This window comes from Gorilla gorilla, chromosome 1 (genome assembly GCF_029281585.2).
Source record: "Gorilla gorilla gorilla isolate KB3781 chromosome 1, NHGRI_mGorGor1-v2.1_pri, whole genome shotgun sequence".
Lineage (NCBI taxonomy): Eukaryota > Metazoa > Chordata > Mammalia > Primates > Hominidae > Gorilla > Gorilla gorilla.
In genome coordinates this window covers 163,535,827-163,555,714 of record NC_073224.2, presented here as the reverse complement: position 1 = coordinate 163,555,714, position 19,888 = coordinate 163,535,827, and the positions used below count along the sequence as shown (strand labels likewise).

At 35.9% G+C, this 19,888-nt stretch overlaps 1 protein-coding gene across 2 annotated transcripts in view; it reads left to right on the top strand.

The window, feature by feature from the left end:
• The window catches only part of ST6GALNAC3 (ST6 N-acetylgalactosaminide alpha-2,6-sialyltransferase 3), a 557,467-nt gene that overhangs the window by 327,038 nt on the left and 210,541 nt on the right, over positions 1-19,888 (top strand). For both annotated transcript variants that reach the window (XM_004026000.5, XM_055367849.2), the window contains exon 3: positions 11,236-11,645. In XM_004026000.5, coding sequence (XP_004026049.2) covers positions 11,236-11,645 — 410 coding nt within the window. The remainder of the gene's footprint in view (positions 1-11,235; positions 11,646-19,888) is intronic.

Sequence of the window (19,888 nt, the reverse complement as noted above, 5' to 3'; positions counted from 1 at the left end):
ACTCGGGAGGCTGAGGCAGGAGAACTGCTTGAACCTGGGAGGCAGAGGCTGCAGTGAGCCGAGATCGCACCACTGCACTCCAGCCTGGGTGACAAGAGTGAAACTCTGTCTCAAAAAAGAAAAAAAAAGAAGAATGGAAGATACTTAAAACACTTCTAATTTTATACCTCCTCTCAAGTTGTATGCTATTTTATAATTTTCATTATAAAATTTCCTCTTTGTTTTTGTATGATGAAGCTTTACTATAATGTTTACATGTGGATTTATTTTACTTGAGAGTAATTGAGCCTTTTGAATCACTGAATTCTCATAAATTCTGCAAAATTTTCACTGACTTGCCTTTATCCATTTTATCTCTTCTCTCCCTCTGAGATTTCAAATAAATGTATAATAGTCCTTCTCATTGTATTCTGAGTCTCTTACCTTATTTTTTTAAATCTCATGTTTCATTCTGAGTACTTGCTTCTATCTTCTCTTTCATTAATTCTTTCTTTAGCTTTATCTAATTTGCTGTTAAATTCATTTCTTGAGTTCTTTATTTCATGTATTATATTTATTAATTATCGAACTTCTAAGTAACTATTTTACATATCTGCTCCATCAGTTTTTATAGTTTTCATTTCCCTGCAAAATTTTTCACTAGACTCCTATCTCATTGAACATTGTAAACATTGTTTTAGTCTATATCCTGTAATTCCGTATGTGGAACTTTTATGTGAGTATTTTTGTTGGTTTTCTTTAGTGGTGGTTTGTTTCTTTTTATATCTGAAGTTTTTAATTGTGTATGGGGCATTGTGCTTAAAACTTTATTTGTAACAGTGATTTGAGACCTGGGATGATATTATCTTCCTCCAGAGGAGATTTTTCTTTGGTTGTTCTAGGTGTCTAAAGTCAATAGAAGTTCAGGAACACACAATAAAATTTTCAAAACTGAGATTATCAGACACAACAAATTGACATAAAATAGGTTGACAGATTTTATAAGACTGGTTTATTTTCAGTTCAGACTTAATCTTACAATAACCCTAGGAATCCTAGTTCAAAGTGAATGTTTGTTTACCCTTGGGCTCTGGATTCTGATTTCTATTCTTCTAGGCCCAACATGCTTCCAGAAACAGAGCTCACCTGTTCCTTCCAGAATTACTAATGCCCCTGGGGCAAAAGCAGATTTTAGTGTTAGTGAGCTCTAGTCTTCTCTAGGCTGGTGATTTCTTACCATCTTGTTAAGTCTTCGATGGTTTAGAGATGAATTTATATATATTTTTTGCAGCTAAGTTATTTTCCATAGAAGGGCAATCTGACTTTTGAAAGTTAACATTGTTGAAGTCAAAGTTCTCATGATGGTACTTTTTGACAATAATGAAGTTGAATATCTTCTGTACTTTGGGTTTCATTTTGAAACTAGAAGGCATACTTATAGTACAGCTTTCCTGGAGCCTATCCCATTTGCAATCACAGACCTTTAACTCAAAGTTTATGCAAGCCACATTCTTCTCCTTATTCCTAAAATAAGCCTAGTCTTAGAATATACAATGTAAATATATCTCTCCTTGCCTCCAAGGAATGTACATAACCCCACTAAGACAGTCATGCTTCCCTATCTTTTCCATTTACTAATTTTGCCACCATTTCCTTCCACTTTCAGTGTGGAATCCAGTTGCTAGTGCCCATGACTATTTCTCAACTTCCAACTTTCAGCTTTCAGTACACTACGCACCATGATCTCCTGACTAGCTGCTTTCTTCATTCTTGCCTCTGTGTTCCAGAATATTATTTAGGCAGAATACATACCTTACAGTAGCTTCATCACATATCTATAGTTTGTAAATTCTAGCTGAAGCATCATTTGCAATCATTTTTATTCTCAACTCTCTTACTCAAAATATTCTTTCTCAAAAGTTCATCCTATTTTAAAGTCTGTTAACTGTAACTCGAAGTACCCTATATCTATCTCATCAATTAACACTTGCTTCCTTTTAGAAATATAAGAGAACCTAGAGTGAATCTAGTTGAAGTCCTTTCTTATAAAGTAACCTGTTTCTTCTCTCATTCTTGATTCATTCTTCCTGTTTCCAAGAAAGAGGTATTTCTGCCTTTCCAAAGGGTACCAATCTAACTATACTGTTAAATTATTGAGTCTTATCTTCCATGTATTCTCACTCCATCAGTGGTCCTTCTCTTGTATTGTCAATCATTCCATCTTTACCAACCTCCTCCTCTCAAACTATAAGCCCTTAAAGTGTCCTTCAGCCCAGAAAGCAAAACAAAATGAAAAAAAAAAATCTGTATTGAGTGAATGGCAATGACTGTTCCATTTACCACTAGCTTTATATGCTGGCAGGAATCCCACATGAAAATTAAGAAAATTTATTAGGTAGTATGATTTTCCTTACCTCCAAAGAAAATTCTAGCCAGAGAATTGATAAAACCTCTAATGCTGTATAATTAAAAATAACTCTGTAGGAAATAGAAGTTCTCATGCTTGGCACTACATGCAGACCTCCAGTACACTCTCCATTTGCTCTTCAAAATGTCTGACTTCTAGGGCTGACTTCATGTGTAAGTGCTTCTTGTCAATCTGTAAGTATTTGAAGGATAACTAGAAGGATTTCCTACCCCAGCATCTTCCCTAAGGATTCAAATTTATTGTTTTGTTTTCATCCCTTTGATCAAACATTATGGTCTCCTCTCTTATTGTTTTTAATTCTTCTAGGAGAATGTTTCTCAAACCTAGGCATCTATTGGAATCACATGTGGGACTTAAAAAAAATTATGTGCAGGTGCCATCCTCAAAAATTGTCTGTCTTATTTGGTCAGGGGTGGACTCCCGCCATTGCCATTTTTAAAAGTTCTCCTGGTCATTGTAATGTATAGCCAGTTGAAAACTATATTCCTAGTTGAGTGACATGCAAGTACGCTAATACCATATCGCAAGAATCAGTTTTCTTACCTTCTTTTTGTGACATTCCTGTGTGGCATTTTAGCAGCACGTCCTGAGATCATCCTCCTGAAAGGAGAAAAAAATAATCAAGAGGTAAGTTGGCCATAAAATTATCCAAGTTTTACTGTGACCTAATAGTAATAATAGAATACGAATTCTTACCATAATTCACATCCATATGAGAAAACTCTTTCTTGGTTTGAGAAAACGTGTTTTTTGCCTCCCAGTCTGGAGAAAACATGTTGCGTTCCTCTGGCACATGTACATGTTTATGCAGATCCATTCCCTAGAGGAACTTCCAAATAAAGGGAGCATATTATATATGGCAACCGAGAAACATAGCTTTATGTTGCCTGTTGTAGAATTATTTCTTGACATTAACATTTTTATGCACCCCCATATTAAGGTTTATGCTTAGATTTAATGTCACCAGGTAGGAACCAAGGTAAATGCCACATCCCAAATCCACATAGAGTCAGAGCTAAACCATCAGTTATCAAATCTGTCTTTTTATGTGCTGTGAGATTTATACACATTGCTTTAGAAAGCTGCATTCACTGGAAGATGCTGGTTTGTGGAGGGGCAAGGAAGTACATTTACAGGTTAGCTTGGCTGAACTGTGTTGATTTCTCTGTAGAACAGTCTTCACAATTCTTTGCTCACAGTTAAAGGTCTGCTGAAAGTGACTCAGTGTAGATGAAAACAGCTTGCTTAATCATTCCTGAAACACGGGAAAAATTAAAATACATTTTTTTGTCAAGCAATAAAAACAATGCCAGATTGTTAATGCCTCTTTTGTACCTTTCACTTAAAAGACCTCAAAAAGAACATCAAGGAGAATAAAGGCAAAATCTATTCCCCAATGGCGTCATTATACATGTTGAAGCCTCTAAAACTAGAACTCTAAAGACATTCAGGAAGAGCAGGGGAATAAATGACAGCAAACTGAAGAGTGCGTCTCTGGAGCTTTGTTCAACCTGCTTTGTTCAAATTCATTCAAATTGGATAATGAAAAGCAAATATCTTTTTTGTTTCAACATTAAAGTAGTAAATTAGTGAGTGGTGAGTTGCTAATTGTTCTGTAAAGTATTTAAGGTGCCAGGAGTGTCCCATCTCCAATTTTTAAAATGGCATCCTTATGGTTGAAATGAAAGGAACCATTAGAGTAGTGTAAAACAATGTTTTTAATAATTTATGCTGGTTCAATTGAAATGATTTTCATTTAGAAATACTCATTGAAGTTCTTGTTTTTACGTGAGATAAGCAAATTTTATTTTAAACTTCAAGATATAAAATAGAAATTCATTTTCCGGATGGGGCTAAAGTAGAAAGATAGATTAGAGCTATCCAATGTTGTGTTTCAAATCTGGCTGTTTCTACTTGCTTTGAGGGTATAGAATTAGCAGGTTTGGTTAAATTTTACTTGAATTTTGGGTGACCTTTTCTAATCCTGACTGTTTCATAATTTAATGTCTTGACCTTCATTTTCCATAGAGCCACCTTAGTGATAAATGCAGAGATTTAATAACTAGAACTAGTTGACAGGTGACCTTTCATACATGGCTGTTCCTTTTTACTGTGGAAACCACTGTTTTGCAAGTTTTATTTCACAAATTTTAATTATCTATTCTATTGTCTGTAAGCTTATTCAGAGAGAAAAAAGTAAAGGTTAAATATTACATTATTCTTACTGATTAAAATGTGAAGTGCTTGGCAGTTGTCCCAATATATCACTCAGAAAGGATAGGGCAATTTGTCAGGTTCATACCCAAAGAAGAGAAAGGGATGGTTTTCCCAGGGTGGTTGGTAAGGATGAAACTGGCCTAGGAGAGTGAGCAATCACATCAGCTAAGTGAAGGTAACAGATGTGTGTGTGTGTGTGTGTGTATTTGTGTGTGTGTGTGTGGTGTGAATTTTGAATGGAGGAACAGAAGGGTTCTTTTACTGTATGTGTACCAATTTAAAGAGAAAAGTGACCCTGAGTCAACGAGAGGTGAAACTTTCCAGTCAGGGTGAATAACCTGTCAGTTTTGGCCATTTCTCTCTCTCCCTCTCTCTCTCACTCACTTTCTCTCTTAACCAGGAAAGAATTGGTTAAGCATATCATGGTAAATTGATTTCTGGAATCTATGTCAATAAAATATATTGTTTACAAACAAGGAAATAAGGCTGAGTAATTATAAAAATGCTAGAGACTTTTAGAAAGAGTTAAGAATATCTACATTTTCCCCCCACCCTACAGTATCAGAGAACATAGGACCTTCACAGGGAATCAATTCCTCTGTACTTACATTCTTCAGTATTTTTAAAAACAGAATTCATTTGTATTCCTCTCAAATACTCACGCTTATAATAAAATAAAAATAAAAACAGGCATGGTATAAAAAGACCCATCGTGTGAACATAGTACCCCAGTCAGCCATTGTCCTGGATCCTCATAGAAGAGAAGAGCCATTCATGAGTTAGAGACCTCTTGACAGTCTTCAATGAACATTGATTCCCAAGGACTTGCAAATGGCCACTGTGAGTTTCTAAAGTGAATTTCTGAAGGAGGCTTTTGGGCAGTGGGGAGGTATTATTCCCTTTAGTCCTGGAGACCAGTTTAGAAAATAGTATCATCTGCCATGGTCTTTTTTGCCCGACATGGACAGTAATTATTTATTGCTTGAGAATCTTTCACTGCTGTTGTGAAAGAAACAGTTTGAGAAGCAAAATGAGTAAGCAGATGTGAAGGACCATTTAAAAGCTAATAAAATTGGTCATGATTAGTTTATCTTAGACTGAAATTTCAGCCATATTTCAAGCTGAAAATATCAACAAAAACATTTTCAATAATTTTTTATGTCATGCTAGCACTATTGCCAAAAAGGAATAGTGGTGAAGTTATTGATTACAAGCATGTTTAAAGCATTAATCTATGATTTAATTAAAATAATTTAAATATAATAGTGAGCAAGATTTGGGGTGTCTGCATATATGTATATTAAGAATAGTGAAAATCAGTAATAATTATTTCTTTGATATTCCACATTTCCTAATGCTGCTGTGAGTGCATTTCCTGAAAGTTAACATATGCTCTTCTTTTTAACCTGAAAAATAACTAGTATCCTTTGGACATCATGTTTATCTCAACTTCCTCAACTCAGTAATGGAAAATAAATTAAGGTAACTTGAAAAATCTGCCATGAAAATTATGTGGAATAATGTAATAAAGTACTGAGAAAGATGACTGACCTGTAATAGGCATTCAATCATGTGTATATCAAAAATTCTACTACACTATACTTATAGGTCTCTCCGGTGCTGTTTCTTCCCTTCCTCTCTCTCTCACCTTCTACCTGTGCCCCAGCCAATAATCAAGTCATTTTTTCCTGTAAGGTGGCAAAATGTCGAGCTTCATTTTAGCAGAGAAATGACTTGTTTTACAAAGCCATTCCTTAGGCTTCTAAAACAGCATACGAATTGACTCTAGTTGATCATGAAACTCTCCCACACAGCTTAGCGCTGTGTACTGAGATTAAGTTCACACTGATTAGAATTTTAAAATTATTTTACTCTTCACAGTGCCTTGCACAGAATAGGTGCTAAATAAAAATTATGTGGTTATTCAATAGATGTCACCAAATTCTTAACTCCTCCCAAGCTGATTGTTTTGAAACCAGATGTGCTGGTATAGATTTAGTATACTTTTGCAGAGGAAAAAAAATAGCCAAAACAAATACAGTGTTGTTACCATAAAAGAAAATCAATATTTTAGACCTTAAATGAAAGGAAGTGTTTGACATTTGTGGCTTTCTTTAACAAGGACATAGGGACCCAGACAGGGTTGGCTGAATATTTGTGGTGCTCTCGGTTTATAGACACAGCTGAAGCCCAGTGAAAATATTTTGAATGTACAAGATGTTTTCAAAGATGTTTTGAGTGCACAAGAGACAAGATGAAGGAGACAAGTTTGTTTTTAATGAAAAAAAAAGCAAAAAATGGAGACAATTCAACTATAAAGGGAGAATTCAAAATTTAGATGTGGCTTGATAAAGTGGAACTAGATAAATCTTAACAAAGTTCTTGGAAAATCCAGGGCCTCAGTCTAGAAAGAAAGAGTAACTGCTTACTGAAGCAGAACTGAGTGAGTGAAGACATATGGAATAAATTTTCAAGCAAAGCCCCCAAATCAAATAATATAAATGAGTTCAAGAAATAGCAGTACACTTTAACAAAGAAAGTTGAGATCAAAAGACGTAGTAATAAAGCTAATAAGAAAAACTGAGATAACTAGATAAGAGCAGATTTTGGGTCAAATTGTCCATTTGTGCCTAGGTATTTCTTTCTTTTTGTCATGGCATACTGTAGTTTGAAGGTGCCTTCAGATGTATAAATGAGTCCCTTGGGCTTTGCAAGCAAGCTTTTTGTGCTACCTGAAGCTCCTGATTATGATTAGGAATGTACCATTTGTCTGGCCCCCACACTCTTGTCATACTTTAAAAATGGTTCCTGCAAGTAAGTGGTAAAATAGAGCAATTATCATGTTCATCCATGTATCCTGGTACCTTATGCAGGAAGGCAGATGGCTAGGCAAAACTATTACCCAGAAGTATAGACCAAGAAGTACAAACGTCTCTTAAGATGACGGCCATGGTGACAGTAGGGCCAAGTGAATAGTTAAACAAAAAAACAAAGTGGCAATTTTATAGATCACCATCTACCCTCAAAGCCGTTGCATTCATAATACTCTACCCAATGACATATTTGTCACATAAACAAGAGGCTGTTGTTCCCAATGTTTGCCCTCAAGTTGTTAGTTAGCTGCTGACCTCATAATCTGCACAGCTGTGGCATCCCAATATGTTGTCATGAAACAGTTTGTGATGTCTTAATTGATCACTTTCAGAGGTTACAATTGTCAAGTGAGACTAGTGTGCTGGTCTCACTTAATTCTATATTAAGCCTTGTTACAGCAAAACTGGCTAATTCATTATAATGACTAGGAAATCCAATGTAATTTGCTGCATTTTATAGATTCGAACATATCCAAGACTTTTTATTTTTCTTCTTTTTGATTGTTTAAATTTGTGGAGGCTATACCCCAACCATGCTTTTATTACACAACGAGGCAACTTCTTGGAATAGCAAATGGAATGTAACCCCCCGCACCATATGCATCTTGGTGATAAGTTGGAGTATGCCATATGACACACACAATTTAAATCAGGCATTGATTTGCATGACTGTAAGTGAACTGGAGGACTCAGCTAAGAGTAATGGATGTCAGGCTCTGCTGCAAGTCGTCTGGCTAGAAGAATATTATGTTCTTCTCTATTGTGTAAAAGAAGGTAGGCTCCTAAGAGGATGAGGAAGGGTCTTAAATCCATGCGTGACCCCAAAGGGCACTTCCTTGTGCCTCCATTTTGGTCACTGGTGAAGTCTTCACTATGGCACTAACTAACCTATAAAACTCTCTTTTCCAAGTGTCCTAATACACTCATTCACCTTGTATGGATCTATTCCCATGTGGTGCCTGGACCACCTGCTACTCACATTAGTTGAGAAACCTTACTGTGGCAGGGGTGATGAACAGTCGCTTTAATAACAGAGTTTTAAGACAACTCATAAATGGGCCTTTGCACATTCTGCTAGTCAAGTTTTTTTCAAAAGTTTTATCTTTGACATTTCAAATAAACACATGCCTTTGTCGGTCTGGCACATTTTATAGGAGTACAAATAAAAATGAAATCAAAGAAACTAATTTAAGTTAATGTAATAACTGTTAGCATCCAAAATGCAGAAGGAAGAACAAGCATGTTTATCAAAGCACTTTTTTATAGTAGAAAAAAAACAGATAATAGCTAAATGCCCAGCAGTAGGCAAATCGGTACATATGGTATATCCCTATAATGGAATCTTGAGCAGGCATAAAACTATCTCTAAGGGCTGACATGGGAAAGGCTGATGATTTCTGATTAATGGTTTCTCATTAAGTAAGAAACCAAGGTGGCCAAATAATATAAATGGCATTTCTCAACGTGTCTAAAATAATATCTATAGAAAGGAAAAAATATGACAGAAATAGGTGTAGTGTTATTGAGTGATGAGAATATGGAGAGTTTTTTTAAATCATTTTGTCCATTCTTTTTAGTTTTTGAGTTTCCCATATTACTTTACTAATTACGGGGAAAAGGATTTTAAAGCAGTTTGAGTAGTTTCAATTCAATAGTCTGTACCTTCAGAATATTTCTAGAACATAAGCAGCTTCTCTCCATCTCCTTTGCTACTCAACATGGTCCTCATCACTATCCTCTCTTGCTGGGATTGTAGCAGCAGCCTAATCTCCTGCTTCCACCCTGGCCTCTTTTTTTTATCAACTTTCCACACAGTTGCCAAAGCTGTTAAAATGTAACTCAGCTCAGTCATTCCTCTGTCCGGAGCCCTTCAATGGCGCTTCATCTCATGCAAAGTGAAAGACCCCAAGTGATTTCTCCCCTGCTATCTGTCTGGCCTCAGTACCTACTTGGCTCTCCCCACTGGCTCTGCCAGGCTACATTGCTCTTCCTATTATTCCTTTCCTGCCTCAGGGTATTTGCATTGGTTTTTGCATTTGCTCTGCAGGAAAGCTTTTTTCCTAAATATGCTCATGGCCAACTCTTTCACTTCATTCAAGTCTTTCCTCAAATATTATTTTCTCAGCAAGGTCTTTTTCTGATTACTCCACCAACTCTCTCTCTCTCTCACACTCACACACACACGTGCACACACATACCTCTTAACCTCCTTTCCTGCTTTAATTTTCTCGATTTAGTACTTAGCAAAATTTAACATATTATATGGGATGATAGTTTATTTATTGCCTTTCTCCTGCACCCAACTTGAATATAAGCTCTATGAGAACAGGAATTTTTGTTTATAGTTTTCACTGCTGAATTCTAACCCCTGGAACTGTGCCTGACATATCGCAGGTGCTCTATGACTGCTGTGAGTGCCTACCATTGATAGGAACAATGATCTGTTACAGTTGTATGATGACTAACCGGTTGATTTTTATGCAGTATCTTACCTCTCAGGTAGTTATTTTAATTCAATTGCTTTCACTTCCTAACTTAACCAATTGAGCCTTTAATGTATTCCAGGGACTAACGGGGGAATGGAGTTACAATGAAGAAGATAGGCATTGTTCTGACATAGTTTACTGTCTAGTGGACAGACATAATTAAACAATAAAGTCCAACACAATACATAAAACAAGGATAGTACCCAGTCGAGAGAGGCTACTCACCAACAGGCACAATAAAAATTCAAGATCGAATGTCAGATGCAAAATGTGGAATCTCATAGAAGGGAGATGAGAAAGATGTATATCAAAAAAGCACATTGCTTCTTTATTACTGTTTTAAAAGAAAGGGTGACTATGTGGGAGAGAAGCAGCAAAAGCAATCTATTTGGTTGTTTTAGGAGAACTGAAAGCAAGGAATAACAGAAAGGGCAGTGGGCTTAGAGTTAGACGATCTAGATTTGAATCTAACACTGCAGCTTTATCATCTCCAAGTCCTGAAAGCTGATGCTTAACTTCCACGAGTCTCTATTATCTCCGTGGTTAAATAAAAAGGGAGAAAGGGACTTAGACTAACTATAGAGACTGTCTGTGTATATACCTTCCCATCTAAAAGGAGGCCTTTCCTTATCCATCTAGGATAAACATAAACACAGACGCCAATTAATATGATGACTTGAGGGAGTCTCTGAAGGGTCTCTGTAATATTTCTGCTAGCCTGGGACTTACCTTAAGTAGTTACTGGTTCCGAAAATCTGTTTTATAACCTCATTGCTTGCTGAACTCTTCATATTTTTATCAATTGCTCATAACCATTCATGCATACAGGTAAAATATGTAATTGATCCCTGGATATGTTTATTTTGCATTTCCTTTATAGCCACCAACCTTACTACAAAGATCAAATCTTTTCATATTTTCTTATTTCACCTGAAATTACAGTTCTGAATAAAAATATTTATCATTTAGAGTGGAAAACAAATAACTATTTTTTGCCTATAATTTTAAACCAGGGCATGGGGATTATAGAAATTAAAATTATTTTTTGACGGTATACTTTTTCTTTTTTAATGGAAGCATGCTGTTAACTTGATCATCTGTGGCAGAGACTGTAGGTTTGGTATTTGTAGGTACTTCAGAGATATTTCCATATTTGGTAATTATACAATATCTGAACTTTTGTTTTCCCATAGGAACTTGTTTGACTAAGTGGAATTTACTAATTTACATGCCTTCTTTCTCTATTTTTCAGCCTTTGCAACTGGACTGCAACCTTTGTGCCATAGTGTCAAACTCAGGTCAGATGGTTGGCCAGAAGGTGGGAAATGAGATAGATCGATCCTCCTGCATTTGGAGAATGAACAATGCCCCCACCAAGGGTTATGAAGAAGATGTCGGCCGCATGACCATGATTCGAGTTGTGTCCCATACCAGCGTTCCTCTTTTGCTAAAAAACCCTGATTATTTTTTCAAGGAAGCGAATACTACTATTTATGTTATTTGGGGCCCTTTCCGCAATATGAGGAAAGATGGCAATGGCATCGTTTACAACATGTTGAAAAAGACAGTTGATATCTATCCGAATGCCCAAATATACGTGACCACAGAGAAGCGCATGAGTTACTGTGATGGAGTTTTTAAGAAGGAAACTGGGAAAGACAGGTGAGCCCTCTCTGAAGCAGCTTTATTGTCTTTTATTATCTTTTATGCTAAATCTTTGCCAATTCCTTTTGCGGGATATAAAATGAACAGTTATTTATTTAAGCTGATTGTTATATGTTTTGACTATTATGATTACTTGATAAGCCAGCCTGAGGACTCATTTATTGCACCTATACTACCTCCTGTTCTTTCCATTCTGATTGGTTTGAGTCCCCAAGAAACACTGGATACTTCCCCAAGGTATCTTTTGATCTTTTCTTATTTTGTTCCATTTGCTATTGATTGAGTTGGATTTCAGCTGAAAGAGGAAGCCTAAACATTTCTGTTTCAAAACCTAGTAATGGTAAGGAATTTTAGGATTATGCATTAATCTAAACTCCTCTGGGAATTTTGCCAAAATTTTACCTGAGACCACAAACAGAACAGGCTATTGATTCTCCAATAAGATTGTGTAGCTTCTTGCATGCAAATAGGCACTGTGATCCTGAACATCATAACTTGATATCTAACTTGTTTAGCAGAATACCATATTGAAATTATATGTCACTTAAAATCATTAGCAGTTGAATTATTTTAAAGAAATGAGGTATAAATACTATTCATTCAATTATCCAAAAACCAATTTGCATTTTTTATTACATCCATGTTTTTTCTGTAGCATTCTGTAAACTACACTTCGCACTTTTTTCCCTTGAAGCCTGCTTTCCTCTTTCTTTCCCCTCCCCTTCCTTCTCCTATTTCCTCTGTTTGCTCCATTTCCAGCTCCCTCATCTCTCCTGTAACTGAATTGTGTGCCATGTTTTCTTTCTTTTTAGAAAGATAACTATTAAAACAGAGAAAACAGGAATTACAAATCAGACAATCTTAGTTCTTATATCTAGCACTAATAAAGAACTGTTAAGGGAGGATATTGAAACCAATAGCTAAAGTTTTAAATTATCTGTGAATTTTGCTTATTTGTGCAATATCATGGATAAATTGAGCATCTGCTATAGTTCCAATATTAGCATTTCAATTTCTTCAAAATGTATATATTTCACTATTCAATATTATCAAATCTAAGCTTTTAACTATATTGAGCTATGTGCTCAGGGAGGTGCAGTTTCTGATATCTCTGGATGTAATTTGAATGCTGATGATTATTTAAAAACCTTAGGTGGATCAACTCTCCTTTGGTAATGTGGGTTGATCTGAGTTAAACGTTTTCTACTTCTGAGCACCAAAAATACACAGCTTCATATGAAATACAAGACAGAAATAGCCATGAAATACTAGTTCCTCGGACTGTATGAGTTAGCAAGAAGAATCCCAAGGGTGAGATTTGAATCAATGTAGCATAAACTGTCCAAAATGACAGGCAGTAGAGATGAAAGGGATAGGTATGGTGTTTCAAAGAAAAATGGTCATTATTCTATATAAATATGAAGCCTATTCACAAAGGGCTTTGGAAATTTCTGGTCTCTCCTTAGCCCAGAGCAATGCAATTAATGAAATGTATTTGGTTTTTCATTAGTTAGAGTTAGCCCTCAGGGTATCACCCAGACATACCTATAAGCCCTAGAGTCATTTGCGGGGGGGTATCAGAGAAGAGCTTAGCATGCTGTTGGTTCGTGTTTTTATGTGTTTATTTCACATCGACTTTTGCCGTGAGCTTTGAGGGAGACAACACCATCACATATGTGTAAATTGTAAAAGAATTGGGAGAGAATAGCTTTGGGAGATCATTTTCTTACTGGCCATGATGAAGAAAGCTGTATCGTAGGAAAATTACTAGGTAATTATACTCACTTGATAAAGTTAATTTGCAGGGTATCATTCGATTGGTAGAGTTACCAAAATGAGAGTTAAAGAAACAGAAATATGGTTTCAGTTTATGGTGCATTCTTATCTTTTTCACTGAGTCTATTTCTGTCTGGTTGCTTTACTTAGTACTCCAACCAGACAAGAGAAGACAACTATGCTAGTGTTTTAGAAATGGACAGAATGGGTGATTTAAGTAGAGCCTGGTTGGATAACAAATTGTTGATCAAAATGACCTCAGAAGCTGCTGTTCCCAATCTATATCCTAACCCCATCTATGTTAAAGACTTTTATTGTCTAAGAATTTCCCACGACAATCTGATATTCATTGTCAAATTTCAAACTAGAATATATTTTTCAACTTTTCATGAAGGAAAATATCAAACTTATAGAGACACTAGTGGTGTAATGAGCCTCTGTATAACCATCACTTAGCTTGAATAATTATTAATTCATGACCAGTATGGTTTCATCTATACCCCTACACACTTTCTCTCTCACCAAAGATTATGTTGAAACAAATCTCAGATATCATATAATTTTATTTATAAATATTTTGGTGTATATCTCTAAAAGATAAAAAGTCTTAAAATCAGTATAATACCATTGCCCTACATAAAAATCAACAATTCTGCCTTAATATCATTATATATTTAGTTTGCAAATTTCCCAATTGTCTCATTGATATATTTTTCATAGTTTGTTTTAATTAGGATTAGCATAAGGTTCATACATAGCAATTGATTGATATGTGTCTTATATTTCTCCTAACCTATATAGAAACTTCCCTGTCTCTCCTTCTCTCTTCTATCTCCCTCCCTACCTGTTGTTGAAGAAACCTAGGCATTAGTCATACAGAGTTTTCCACAATCTAGATTTGTTAATCGCATTCCCATGATCTTTCTTTTTCTGCTACACTGGTATTTATGTATTGAGGCTTGGTTGGATTCATGTCTTTTTTTTTTTTTTTTTTGCCAAAACCTTTAGGTGGTTCTTCTCTCAGAAGAAATACTCTCTAGTTTTCTCTTTTTTTAATGTTAGATGCCATTAATGATTATTTGCTAGATTATATAATGTATTAGGATTGCACAATGGTGCTATTTCATCATATCCTTTTTATTAGCTGATATATTATATTGAGTAATTTACCCTCTTATTCATTTGGTTACCATGAGATAGAAACCAATACTGTTCTCCTCTTTATTTACCAGTTTTAATGTATTAGTTTCCTTGCATTCTCTATAGGTGTCCAGTATTATTAATATTTACATATTGACTTACAGACTTAAACATACTTGAAGTATTTTAATTTATTAAAATTATATCCTTATGCTCAGATTGCCCTATTTTGGCCTATGGGAACCTCTTCAAATTGGCTTTGAGTCCTTTTGACATGCCCTTAGTAGTCTTTGATAGCTTCTTTGTTTCCTGGTATTATGGAATGTTTCAGGCTTTTTTTGTACATATTCCGAGGCAGACCTGGATTCAGACATTTCTCCAAAGAACGTCAGTTTCTTTTAGTAGTTAAGAGAGCATAATATTAGCACCATTGCTGCTCATTGCTACTGGATTGGTCTTTGTTTCTTGGGCTTTACAGAGGACAGAGGTAGTATGTAAACAATATATACTGTGTATATTGTTTAAAGATAAAATTGTTATGAGTTCAAACCAAAACTTTCAATTCAAATCCAGGGCTATCAGGTTTTAAGTTTACATCCTCTATCTTATATCTGTTCCTTCTTTTTACCATGCTGACAATCACAGGTCTCAGAGATTTCAATGTAATTATTCATCTGCTTTATTCCACAACACTCACACACACACACACACACACACACACAAATAATCTTAGAATAAGAATAACAGCACAACAAGCAATATAATTATGGTAAACACTTTAAGGATATTTTGCATCAAAGAAAACATTTGAATGGCAAACATTTATGTGGATCTGTGCTCACAAAGTATATGTTGGTAATAGTCTCCAAAAAAGAACATTCTTCTCCTAAGTAAATAGGAGTGAATTAAGTGGTATACATCACTGAAGGCATGAGGAAATAGAGAATAAGGGGTGTCCATTTAATTTTGCTTTAACTGTAAAGCTATTTTGTTTGATTTGCCTGTAGTTATTAGAACTTTTTAGCAAGTAGCTATTTTCATCATCAAGTTTTTAACAGAGAGACAATGTCATCATTATTATGTATAATTTATAGAATTAAAAATATGTCACTAGTAGTTAAAGTGATTCATGATAGGAAAATGATTACATGGAGTTCCTCAAAGAAAACTTTGCTTCTCAGCTTGCTTCTTAAAATTGTAAAAATACTTTAAAAAAAATATAGCCCTTCCGTTTAAGATAGGCATCTTTTCACTTTTCCAAGTATTGTGGGTTTTTTTTTTTTTTTTTTTTTTTGAGACAGAGTCTCACTCTGTCACCCAGGCTGGAGTGCAGTGGCATGATCTCTGTTCACTACAACCTCCGCCTCCCGGGTTCAAGTGATTCCTCTGCCTCAGCCTCCTGAGTAGCTGGGACTACAGGCACGCACCACCATGCCTGGCTTATTTTTGTATTTTTAGTAGAGATGGGGTTTCACCATATTGACCAGGCTAGTCTCAAACTCCTGACCCCGTGAGCCATCTTCCTCAGGCTCCCAAAGTGCTGGGATTACAGGCGTGAGCCACCACGCCCGGCCAGCATTGTGTTTTTTTTTCTTAAGGAATTCCTCACTGAGGAAACATGAAGCAGTAGAAGAAATATGTGTATCATTTAAATGTCTTAGAATAAGTTTAGGCCAACTCACAAACATATTGGAATACCTTTTTGAAGCAAATGGAATTTAATTTGCTTTCTTTTTAGTTACTGTCTAAAATTATTTGGCTTGCCAATTAGACAGGGTGACCTTGTGGGAAAGGCTAAGAGAGCAGAAAGAGTAGGTTGCTTTCCCTTTCTGTCTTTATCTTCTGGGGCCCAGTTTTTTTTCTTTCTTTCTTTTTTTTTAAATTCTAGGTTCATTGGTTAGTGGTCACTTTTAGATTGTCACCTACCAAATATACTTCTGGAAAACAAGTATTGTGAATTCTACCAAACTTTCATTTCTTCCAGAAATATTTGAAATTAAAGGTTTTATATTCAAAACAATCTGGACCAAAATACCTTTTCCCCTTTGAATGATTGGTATGCATAAATAATACTAGCCTGCTGACATTTACACATTTGCATTAATACATCTTAAGACTGAAATATGATGGAAATGCTGTAGGGCTGATAGTGGCACATTGTGCCACACTTAACAATGAAGAATGTGATCATGTTCCTGGCACACACATATGCAAAAGGAATGTTAACTTTTCTAGAGAAGCAGTTGAGAGCCAATGTGAGATATTCTGCTTTCCTATGGGTAGGTGGGCAATTGCAGCTTGGATTTCACTTTAGAAATATGCTTGCAAATATAGGCACATTATTTAATTAAGTAATAATTGAGAAAGCGATAGTCCCCATTAAAAAAGCAAAGCTAATTCTGGGCTGTTAAAGGACTCTGAGCTGCCCTAAATAGGTCTTAATTAGCTGGTGCCAATGTGGCTCCACCTTCAGGGATGGATGAAATTAATGAAAGCTAGCAGCAAATAGAATCAATGTTTCAAGATATTCCTGCCTCAGGTGAAGAGGATGAAAAGAAAGGGAGTCATTTTCAAAGACTGTTTAGGAAACAATGCACATAAATCAATTTCTAAAAACATAAAATGGGACACTGATTTGTAAATACAGTATCAAGATCTCTACCTGGCTCATCTTTGCCAGCCTGCTCCATCCATTCCCACTCAATCTTAAGGAGAGAAAAAGAAATCAGTGATGTGTCATTCCTCACTATCTTTGGGGGTGACAGTTTTATAAGCTAGCAAGGGTTTTAAGGGCAGCCCAGGTTTTGCTATTTCAGCTTGGCCATTTTGAAAGTTTCTTGTGTCATTGCGTGGTCAAGTGTAGAGATGAAATTGGCTCTCATCCCTCAGGTTTGCAAACCTTTAGTAATATCTAGAGTGGAAAGGGGTTTCAAGTCTTCTTCCCTGAAAATTTGGGAATCCTCTTGTAGGTGCCTCTGTCAACACACAAGGAAGCTGCCTTAACACACACAGTGTAGCTTGAAGGTGGAGGGCAAAAACCAAAACCAAAATAAAACAACTATGCTAGCCTTATCTTAGAGTCGCCATGGGGTACAGAAATGTGCATAGTTTGCCCAAAGAAATGCCATACCTAGATTCCACAAACAAAGATGTCAGGTTATTCCTAACTCAGAATAAATACCTGCTAACCCCAGGAAAACTTTGACCAAGAGATAATAGGCAAAAGACAGTATTAAAAACAGTATTTTCCATTTTTTTCATTTTGAAGATGGTCTTTGCAAATATAAGTATCTCAGCACTTTTTCAGGAGCAGTGCTGACAAACCTCTGTTAGAATGAATTAATATCCCCATCCCAGCTGGTATATTTGGCAGGAACAAAAAGTTCATGCAGCAGTCATGGGCAGATCCATAGGACTCCTTAGTCAAAAAGCATAATACTGCATTCAGGGTTGTGTTTTCACGCTAACAAGCATTATGAAACAGGGAACTTCCTTTTTACCATTATTTATGATGGCATTCAGTGACCTACATTAGGCCTCCTCTGTAATACACATGCGCTGGAAATTAAAAATTCAAAAAAAAGGAATGATCTATTTTAATAATGGGAGGTAGGGAAGGGCATTTGTAATTTATAAAGATATCAGTACAAACCTTTCATGTGTTTAAAAACACCCTCATGTGCACACACACACACATATACAAATGCACTGGGTGAAACTCTGATATATTTGACAAGACAATTTAGGATTAAAACAAGAGCAACATCTCAAGTTCAGTGATCATATTTTAAAGCAAAAAGCTGTGCAGGACATCAGTGGTTGTGGAAATCAAGACTTCCAAGCAGTCTACTGAGTGAAATAAAGTTCTCTGGGCCAGAGGATGACTTGACAGAAGGCCAGATGCTCAGAAAAATTATACTGTATAGAAAAAAAATCCCAGTAGACATGTATGCTCAACAGTTCTCTAGATGTAGTGGCTTTTAAACCCCCAAAGGGTGTGAAACTCAAAGGCAAAAGTAGGCCTTAAATGGGAAGCTTCATTAAAATATATACAGACTTTTAAATTTTATACAGGCTTTAAAGGGTTTATTTATTTATGTATCATGGGATCTATCTCTGTAGTTGACTTACTTCTCTCTTACAATTATTTCTCCTCTCCTTAGATTTTTTTTTTTTTGACCTATGCCTCCTTCTTCAAGTTTAGTTCAAAATTAAGACAAGTAAGGATAGTTACATTCTTGTCTTTAAAACATATGAGCCAGCAGCAATCTCTGTTTTTTCTCTATTCTTGGATGCTTGACTCTTTTTAAGACAGAGTTGGTTGTTTTGAAAATTTTCATCCTATACTACACCCATCTGTACTACTAGATGTTTAATTGATTGGGCATATATTTCAAAGTACCTTTCACTGTGTCTGGGATGTTATAAGAGCTCTACAGATGTTTGCCAAATTGAATTTTTGCTTCTCTGTAAACAGACTTCTTATTGGATATGGTATTACTGACCTACATGGACTCCTCTAGTTAGCTCTTTTTCTTTCTTTCTTTTGTTCTTGTTTGTTCTTTCTTTCTTTTTTTTGTTTGTTTCAAGGAGTGGAAAGTTTAATAGGCAAGAAAGAAGGAAAAAGCTCCCCGTACGGAGACAGAGGGAGGGGTGCTCCGAGCGGAGAGAGAAAAACCCCATAGCTCCTTTTCTTAGTGAAGAGTAGGTCCTCTAGATCAGTACAGTGCTTTTCAAACTTTAATGTACATCAAGCTACCTGCTGACCCAAATGATTTGAGGCAGGGCCTGAGAATTTTCATTTCTAACAAGTTTCCAGGCCCGGCCATCCTGTTCATCTGCAGATGGCACTTTGAATTATGCTATTAACAAAGTAAAAGACATTCATTTTTTCTTGAACCAAATAAATACATAAGTCAAGAATATCTGTTTCCCAAATAGCTTTGTAATCTGCTTGTAGTTGGATCCTAACTTTGTGATCCTGCCCTATTCCTTAGCAAATTAATAATGGGGCTCAGAGAAGTCCTTAAGAATTCAACTAGAGACTCGTGTATCCGAATTGTGTTTATGTGTTCATTTCTTTCATTGAACAACAACACATTTCCTAAGGACAGGGACTACACCCATCTCCATTTTATTCTCAGATCTAGCATAGCGGTGGTTAGCCATAAAATACAGTACCAAAAGAATGTATTATTTTCACTCTCTGTCTTTCAGACAGAGATAAAGGGGCCATGGATGTTTCAAGTGTCCTTAAATTGACCTCAGCAATAACTCCTTTTCTTTGTTCTATTATTGTCACTACCACTGCTCTAGTTTAGGCC